The 9,782-nt window shown below is 37.1% G+C and overlaps 1 protein-coding gene across 4 annotated transcripts in view; it reads left to right on the plus strand.

The window, feature by feature from the left end:
• Positions 1-9,782, plus strand: part of NFKB1 (nuclear factor kappa B subunit 1) — a 60,053-nt gene that overhangs the window by 26,797 nt on the left and 23,474 nt on the right. For all 4 annotated transcript variants that reach the window (XM_085325660.1, XM_085325661.1, XM_085325663.1 and 1 more), the window contains exons 6-8: positions 5,308-5,456; positions 6,984-7,147; positions 7,720-7,878. In XM_085325660.1, coding sequence (XP_085181786.1) covers positions 5,308-5,456; positions 6,984-7,147; positions 7,720-7,878 — 472 coding nt within the window. The remainder of the gene's footprint in view (positions 1-5,307; positions 5,457-6,983; positions 7,148-7,719; positions 7,879-9,782) is intronic.

Consider the following 9,782-nt stretch of genomic DNA (forward strand, 5'->3'; position numbering starts at 1 on the left):
CCATCACAGGATTTTCTGAAAATGAACATCTCCTGTACGCAGGAGAGCATTGCAATCTCACTCCTTTTTTCATAGCATTATGAATTTAAGGACAAAGGGAAACACATCTATCTGATATGACCTCTGGCATCATGTGGACTGTTCAACCTCACTGATTTATTTTCCTGCACCTAGCTCATAACTTCTAGCTGAGCTGGAACACACCAAGACGCAGCTTTCATTTAAAGGTTGGAGCACTAGATATTTTGCCAGGTCTCTAAGCAAGATATTTTGATAGTTAATTACGTATTTAATCRCCTTGTTTATGATATATTAAGAGATGGTGTAAGGCAGGAGTTAGTGTGCTATACTGTCTCTAAGGACAGGGAGTCCTTATACCTCAGGCAAACTTGCGCTGGTCAGACAGGCAGCTTTCTGAATATTCTTATGCAAGTTGGAGTTGATCTAAAATCTCTCATATTAACGGTGTGGTGATGGCAAATGGCATCCAGATAGCAGTAGTATTTTTCTTTCAATATTAAAGAATGAGCTTCATTCAGCTTCATGTTGTAAGAAATTATGTGTACTACTGTCTTTGACAATAGCAATGATAATACCCTGTACAAAGCATTTTACATTTTCAAAGAATTGGGTTTTATATAACTTTGCATGTAGTTATGGAGAGCAGAGAAGCTAAAAAGGTTGAAYATGTTATAATGAAGGTAGACTTCATGGCAAATTGTATAATTGTTGTAGAAAGCTACCTAAAATCACTCATTTAAATTTCACTTCCGCCTGCTTTTAGTGCAACTGACACAACACCAGAAAATTGTACTATCTGCAACACAGCAGTTCACATCAAAGCTCTTGAGCTGTTTACTTGTTGTTAGATTGTTGTCTGGGGAAAGAACAGTTTGAGAATATGTAATATCCAAATAACTACACGTAAGCCTATCCAAATCTCTCAAAAGATTCCTAGGAAAAAAAAATGAGAACCACTAAAAGAATAAAATCAAGTTGTCTGATATTATCACCAGCTTATTGAGCTTTTTTTTATTTTATTCAGAATTTGCTTGTTTTTATGTATGTGGGAAAATGCCACAGAAATAGGCACGTTCTGGCCTTCTTGCCCATGTTTGCCACGTGGGTCCTGATCTCGCATACTGATGTTAGTGTAGCTGTATTCAGGTTTTATACCACAGTGCTTGATCAAGTTCTGGGTGTGAAAAGAATTTGCTGAAAATAGCGTTGCAAAGGAAATGTCCTGAGTTTTCATCCGCTTGGGGGCAAATCTACCTGGGTGGCTGCAAACAAACTCGGGTTGCCTATTCTGCGAGCAGGAGGCAGATCGGCTCCAGCACGGAGACTGGCTAACCATGTTTGCTCAGCACTGTGCCCGAGCTAGAAGCCCCGTCTCTCTGCCTGTGGGTCTGGACGTAGTGCGGTCCGGCCGGGCAGCCCTGAACCCAGGCACCGGAACAGAAGCGCTGCCCAGCTAGGCATGTCCCGGCGCTCTCTTAAATTATGCCTTAAATTGTAGCTATGCGTCCCTATTGTAATCAGGGGGATTTCAGCACATGCTTGAAGTTCAGGAGGGAAATTTATGGACAATAAGGCAAGTTATTTAGTTGATGAGCTTTCTTGGTGAAGAAAGGAGCAGCATGTATGTTTTCTCCCTCTCCCTTGAAGAGCGGTAGATCACAGATTACAGGCATAGGTTAAAAATTATTTCATTAAACAGCAAAACTAAGGAATAATTACCAGTCAAGACTAAGCAGCATTTTTATTATGAATCTTTACCGCGCTTAAAAACCTGTACTGAAACAAGTTCAGCCAAAGCAAAATTCAGTGACATTAGCACTTCTAATAGCTATGATAAATAAGGTTGAGTATAGTGCACTAATCCCTTTCCTTCAGCTCCTAAAGCAGAGCATCTGACTCTTATTTTTGGCATGAGAGTCACCTTGAGACGGTCTGCAGCTCCCATCGGTTTAAGTTACTTTACACTGCTTATTCATAGATCCCCAAATAAATATTCAGTAGCCTAAACTGTAGATACCATATTTGAAAAGTTTTGTATTAAGCTAGCAACTTAAAAAAAAAAAAAAAAAAAAAGTCATACTGCTGCCTGAAAGCATAACTTTTGTAAGGAGTGAGTGATGCTTCTGTTGTGGAAGACTTTTTGTATGTGAGTAGTTATGACAGAACTGGTTATACACTACAGGTCGGGTAGGACTGGGACTATTGCTATTATTAATAAATAAAATAAATACAGGAATAAATAGTTTTTATCATTGTTGGTTTTGTGTATTTGACATGGGCTTTTCTATCTTTTGCTTTCTGTAGTTAACTAGTTGGTTTCACTTATTGCTTGTAAGCCTAATTGGAAAAAACATATTTCAAGTAAGAAGACGTTTTTATAAAGTTCTTGTAAAGTTTTACAAAGTATAGAAAAATTGGCGGGGCTCTTGATCTCAGGAAGATGTGAAATAACTGAAAAGCCTTTCAACTGTTGTTTTGACATTGACTCAATTTCAAGTTCACAGGGTCCTTTTAATCTCTCAGACAGATCGCTCAAACAGCACGAGCAGATAAATGTGATCCTGAAGCTTTTTAACTTTACTAGATTAGATGAATTGAATGCTGCTTCAGTACAGGATGTAATCAAATATTACAGCTGTGCTCTTCCCAGGAACTCCTTATTTTCTTTTTTCTCCTCTATTTTTAGTTTGGTGTTCAGTAACATTCAYCCCCCTCCCCCCAAGTCACAGGTTTGATTTTGAGCAGTGATCACCCAAAAGCTACCTCCTCATACTGAATATGTATTTTTGTCAACTCCACAGTCCTTGGGTTCCTGTAGCTATTCAGCAATGTAATGTGCTGCTTGCTATTTAACATCTGTGACTGTGCTTTTTGAAATTTGTAATAGTAAAAGGTGATACAATTAACTATGGATCTTAGTGCTAGATTAATTTTTAAGTTAGTCTGAAATTGAGGTGTCTATAATTCAAGGATACTAGAAAATGATTTCAAATGACATACGGTACATATTCTTAACAGTGAAGACAATTAATTACTGAGACTGTTTTAGTGGGAGCTGAGAAAACCTGGATGTTTTGAAATCAAGTAGATAAGCTGTTCTGAAAGGAATATAGGTAGGAAAAAATTCAGGGACATTCTGTAGCCTTTGCAGCACAGGATGTCAGACTGGATGACGAAAATAGTCCTTTCTTGCCTTGTGACCTATATAAGGTATTACGTTTTAGAGAACTCTCTTGTTTTTCCCCTGAGAGAGACTAGAAAGATCATGCTGAGCTGAGTAACTGGGGAAGATTGCAATCTTGTTACYGCTGCAGTGATAAGTTCTGCTTTCAGGGGCTGGAAAGTCCTTGATGCGCAGCAGTCCTACCTACAGTTTCACTGTGGTTTCTACAGCTGATGAAGGACTGTCTTGAACTTTTCTGATGTGATACTAGAACGTGTGTTGTTACTCATAACGAATATGAATATAGATGTGCTGGGAACTTTATAGCAGGGAAAGGTTTATTTAGTGAGGGATAAAAACAAAATAATTTTTTAAAATCCCCTCTTTGCAAAGTTAATTGTTGTAGTGAAGGTGGCCCTTAACACCAAACATAATCATGTTCATTTTCAGATCACTTTGTGAAAGTTGCACAGGGATCCTAGCATTTTCTCATGCAGTTAAATAGTGGAAAAGATGAAGCAGGGATTATTCGGTGTCTCTGCCTTGCTCTGTTTTACCTCTCTAATCCAGGTGGAATTGTAGTTTGGGAACAGGAGAAAGCACGGGTACCCCATGTTGTATATTTTAGAAATTGTTACTTGTAAAATGCACCTTCAGACAATACTATACAGTGAGCTAGTAGGCATGAGTAATGAGAAGACTTCTGCACGCCTGTTTCTCCTAGAACATTTTTTTCATATTTTAGGGTTTTTTGCTTTTAGCCCTGAGTGGGAAGACAGGGCAGGCATGCGTGCTATGTATGCAGAGTGCTCCAGCTGTGATGGGATAGAGTCAAGAGAGGGGTTAAGTGGAGTGAAGGGAGCTAGCAGGATTTAGTAACGTGGTAAAATCATAGCAGTCTCTGGTTATCAGCATCTTACCAACAATATAACCTTAAGTATTCAGTTCATCAGCTATTCATCACTGTGATGTTTATCGTGATCCTTTAATGCTTTGCTTGATTAGATCTATATGCTGCTGTAATACAAAGAACTTCRCCCATGGCAAATTAAAAGAAAAATTAGAGGAGGAGGGGGAAAAAAACAATATTGATAAAAGGGTTAATTAAGTGAATTAGAAGGGAAGGTTATGTTTACTTGTTCTAAAGTGGAATAATTTTGTGTTCGGCATAATTTGAAAATGATGCATAACCAAAAACTGATTTAATGAATATTACTTGTGAGGCAAGCAAATAARGTCTAAATAATATGCGTAAATAACTTATAAAAATGATATGTTATTAGTAATTTTAAATTTTAATGTTTTTTAATACATCAAGATTCAGAAATCTGTTAGAAAAATATATTGTGATAAGACACTAGAATGGGGGGAAAAAGCTTTATAGTGTTCTGGAGTTGGTTATACCAAGGCATCCAGGTTATCCTACTTCTAGTCCTGCAAAGTTTTATATGGCAGTTTAGTATATATCCTCATGTACACTTAAGGGAAGTATTTACTGGTCTGGGTTGTACGTGTGAATGTAGTGTTTTGAACTAACAAAGTACATAAGAATATAGAATTAATTTTATTCCAAATATGAATCTGTCTGTGATGGGATTATGAGACCAAAAACTTTTAAAACAGTTATAATAGTTAAAAATGATTTTCTAAGGTGGCTTCAGATGGAGCAAAATAATGCAGGGATTTTTGTGCTGAATACATATGTTTTTTTAATGCACTATTTAACCTGTAGCAACCTTTGTCATGGATTATAGGTGCTAATTGAAATTTACAGAAAAAAATGTGTAGTAAATAGCCAGAATGTAAAATAGAGATTCATCTATGAGTGTTTTGGGAAACAGAAGATTGCTTTCGTTTAGCTTTATTTTGTTTCTTAATTCTTTGTTGTTGTTGTTGTTGTTGTTATTTGTTACTACTCCTACCACTTGTATATCAAGTTCAATTACAAAAACAGTGCTGGCTTTTCTCTGTGGTGATCTGGTACTTCTACTTTGTCATTTGCATTTTATTACGAAATCTACGTCTCTTCTACGTGAGCTTAATTGTACTTAGGTGACAGAAAATTCCCAACTAGAGTTGTTATTTTTTCCATTTAAGGAAAATAACTTTACATTTATTTACAGATCTGCAACTATGTTGGACCTGCAAAAGTAATTGTCCAGTTAGTTACTAATGGGAAGTATGTCCACTTACATGCTCACAGCCTGGTGGGTAAATTTTGTGAAGATGGCGTATGCACGGTTAATGCAGGACCTAAAGATATGGTTGTAGGGTAAGTCCATCAATCCATTTGTAAAGCTGGGCTAAGCTAGAGAGAATCAAATATAAGCTGTTAGGAGCAATGCAGAACTACTACAAAGAAGGAGCTAAATGGAGCATTACACTTTGCTTTCTGATCTATTTTTTGACTGTACCTTAAATAAAACAATAAATGAGGTTTCTGTTTACCTTTGCAAAATTTGGCACATTAGAACCTAAACAGGTTAAATATAGGTTTAAGTGAATAATTTTTACTGAGAATTTGGGAATTTTTGTTCTCTTGCTGTGCAATCCAAATTTGTGCTGTAAACTCATTCTTTAAAATATAAACAGTTTTGATCTGTTCTTTTGAGCAGAAAAAGAGACTGCAAAATTAATGAAGACAACCTTTTGCAACTATTTTAATCAATATATTTCTTTCTCTGAAATCTGCAAATAGGAGTAGAGTGAAGCCAAAAGTATTAGGAAAATAGGGTTAGTAAATTTGAAATTAATGCAAGATGGGTATAAACATGAACATACTAAATGAGTCAAACTTAAAGTTTAAAGCAATGTGATTATAGTTAAAGAATAATTGGTTATATCAGTAAATGGAACTCAGTCTCCTGTCTGCATTTTCAGGCTTAGATCAGGTTTCACACTGGCTGTGAGTTTTAATTCTGTGATCTCAAGAATGTCTTTGTTGGTGAAGAAGATGAAGTTAAAAGCTGAGAAGATGGGGAGAGAAAGAGAGAGAGACTCTTTTAAACTTTAACTTTTGATGTCCAAGCCCAATGCACTAACTTTACAAAGCACACCAATTTAAATAGTTTTATTTGAAATGCTTCTTTTCATCTTGAAAAGTTTGGCACATTTCCTAACCTGTTTTACTTTTCATCAGATATTTAGAAAAAGCATTCCTATCCTTAGTTGACCTGCATGAAAACTGAGTTATTGTCTTGTTTTCATACTTCTATATCTAATTGATTTTTAAATGTGCCAGGAGGTTTTTACAAAAGCAGATCTTGTGTTATGGATACTTTCATTCAAAGAGATACCTGAAGTGTCTTGCTGAATGTCCACAGCCTAGCTTAAAACACATCCTTTGGAAAATGTTGCACTATTTTTTTAGCTTCTTATCTTGCATTCAAGACTGATTTAGCTTTTCCTGAGCACTTGCTTTGTATTACAGTGATACAGAATGGCACATTAATGTCATTGCCAAGACTGAGTGAACAAAGTGGGAAGGCCATTTTTTCAAATGTTCTGTAAGTTACTTCCACAGTGCAAATGTGAACCCTAGTAGATTACCACTTGTGCTTTCAGATAATCCTGTGCACCCCTATGATGGTAGTATGCCGTATGATGGTACAAGTTTTACGTGTTTTTGTAAGTGTGACTGAAGTTTTTATAATAGAAAACTTGCCTTTGAGAAGCGGTAGTGCCTGTGGAACCCTTCCATTGAGTTCAGTTGTCTAGCTGCCTCTGGCAACAGARTCTGCCTGCTGCAGGCCTGGCATAAGCCATTAAGAAAATATTTCCCTCAATCAAAATTCGGCAGGTTTGCAAACCTTGGAATACTTCATGTCACAAAGAAGAAAGTGTTTGAAACTCTGGAAGCGCGCATGATAGATGCTTGCAAAAAAGGATACAACCCTGGACTCCTGGTACATCCTGAACTTGGCTATTTGCAGGCAGAAGGGTGTGGAGACAGACAGCTAACTGGTATGTGGAAATGATTTTAATGGGTCTTTTACTAAAAACAGCTTTAGCTTCAGAAAATACAGATTCTTAGCCATTAAAAGGCAACAGATAGTAAAACTGCTCGTGACTGTGCGTTTTAAGAGGTCATGTGTTGTTGCTCTGTTTTAGGGAGCGTGGAAGAGTCTTTGTTGTCAGTGTGTGTATAGGAACCGAGCAACTTCTTTCCCTAGCTGCCTGGGCCCACTAGATCTCATTGTTCTTATCCTGTTTAATAAGCTAATAAACATGGTCATTTTGCATTAYTGCTGTGAGACGTGATATCCTTAAGTAACTGTGAAGACCTTTGTTGGGAATACCTGGTTCGTTCAGCTGCAGTTCRCTCACGTCCTTGTAAAAGCTGAGGTCTACCTTGTTTTCAAGAGCTGTGTGGAGGAACCAGCCTGCTCTCTGTCACTCAGAGAGCAGATATTCAAATAYATTAAAAGATAGAAGCTGATAGATTAAATAGAAAGGAAAACATTTGTTTTTGGTGCCTTTTCTGGTGTATTCTCCACTCTGTATGTTAATTTGTCTGTGCTATGTATCGGTTTCAGAGCGAGAAAGAGAAATCATTCGTCAGGCAGCAGTACAGCAGACTAAAGAAATGGATCTCAGTGTGGTGCGTCTTATGTTTACAGCCTTTCTCCCTGACAGCAATGGTAGTTTCACCCGGAAACTTGATCCTGTTATATCAGATGCAATATATGACAGCAGTAAGTATATTTGACTTAAGTTACCTTTTAAATACAGAGTAAGCTTCTGTACCTAGGAACATAATGTGCAGAAATTGTTATACATAGACTCATGTAGCCCTGCTGCTTACGTGTTGACTTGGTCAGTAAGGAGTAAGTAGCCGCTGGGTAACTGGCCCCATGTCTATCCAAGTATGCACAGTTTTATCCTGATCTCTAATAGTTAGATCCTGATATAAGCCCTAAAACTTTAATTTGCTGTTAGCATTTTTAATAGTGCCACCATTGTTACGAGGATTCTGGGAATTCTTGTTATTCATAAGAAGTGATTGATTTTTTTCAGAGGTTTTTTTTGTTGTTGTTTTCAGTTCTATWGACAGAGTCATATCAACAAATTGTGAGAAAAAATTATTTTAATGTTTGCAGAGAATTTGACACCTTTTAGTTTTCTTAACCATCTGCTTGTCCTTGTTTTGTGAGATTTGCACAATTAGATTCTCAATTTTTCTCCCCTGTTAGTATTTATATGCACCTGTTTAAATCCTTCTGTTTACCTCTTCTCTAAGTGAATCTTTTCACTTTATCTGAGCTTGTTCCATTGTGCTTTTTGATCATACTTCCTGGTCTTACTGGCACCCTTTCTACTGCTCAAATGTTTCTATGTTTCTACCTGTTGCTGCAGGTTACCAGGTTGCTGACAGTCATTCCCTAATGATTCAGAAGTATTTTTTTTCTTTTTTCTTTTTTCTCCTTGTGCAACAGTCATGTCAGTATCATAACTTTTTAAGGGCAAAATCTGGATTAAAAGATACTAAATGCAGTTGCTCTAAAGCTACTATAGTCTTTGGCTTGCTGTTAGTTGGGGAAAGTCATGTTGTAGCATAGCCATTTTTACATACGTTCAGTGAGTGAAGAGCCATGATATCTACTATTCTTACGGAACATGTAACCTGTATTTTCTGGATAAGAAAGCTCAATTTTTTCATCTGGAGGCTGAAGTGATTTACCAAGTAGTGTCTTTAAGGATTTCCCTCCCCCCCCCCCTTCCCCTTAGTAACCCTTAAAGATTTGATTCGTTTTCATTACTGTAACTTGCACCTATGTAATGGTAGAGACTGCTGGTAAAGCAGAGAGGAAGACAGTCTCAACAGGGGTGGAGTCTGTATCAGACCATCCTGAAAAAATGTTGATTTTATCCTACTCTTTTGTAAATCTGAGTGTCAAAATGTTCCCCTCCCCTAAGGGGAAGAATACAAGGGAAAATTTGTGTGCATGTTTTTGCTGATTAAATTGCTACACAACTGTCGGTTATGGGTTTCCAAACACCCAAGATGAATTTTTGTTAATTCCAAAAGTGCTTTCTCATTTTTTAGTGTTTTTTTTTTTGTTGTTGTTGTTGCTTTTTTAAGTACTCCTTATTGGCACCGTTCAAATCTTCCACAGAGTAGACACAACGATGGTAGCATAAGTGTCTATTATATKGCTGCTTTTACTGATCAGATAATCGTTCTGTCTCGAGGACCTATATCAGTTGACCCCTCTGCGAAGAGGGTCACCTGGAGGTGGGCTTTTTGATCACAGATCAGGATTGTTGATCAAGTTAGTATCAGTGTGGAGTGTTGAATGCAATTCACTGCTGCTTTGCTTTACTTGCATAGAAATTGTGCTGAAATGGCCAAGGCCTTATTTTGTAGCTCGTGTTCATGATTCAGGCAGAGTTTAGCGCGTAAGAGATTATACCCTTCATGTGAAAAACTACTGGTTCATCCAATAGTTGGATGAACCAATCCATGGGTCTTAAGAGAGAGAGAGAGAAAAAAAGAAAAAGGGAAAAAAAAAAAAAGGAAAAAAGAGACCAAAAAGACCTAGACAAATTTGAGTAGGTTGTGTTGGAGGGTGGTTTTTGACATATTTCTGTGGGCTTT

Source organism: Rhea americana, unplaced genomic scaffold (assembly GCF_003343005.1).
Source record: "Rhea americana isolate MKP2758 unplaced genomic scaffold, rheAme1 scaffold_99, whole genome shotgun sequence".
Lineage (NCBI taxonomy): Eukaryota > Metazoa > Chordata > Aves > Rheiformes > Rheidae > Rhea > Rhea americana.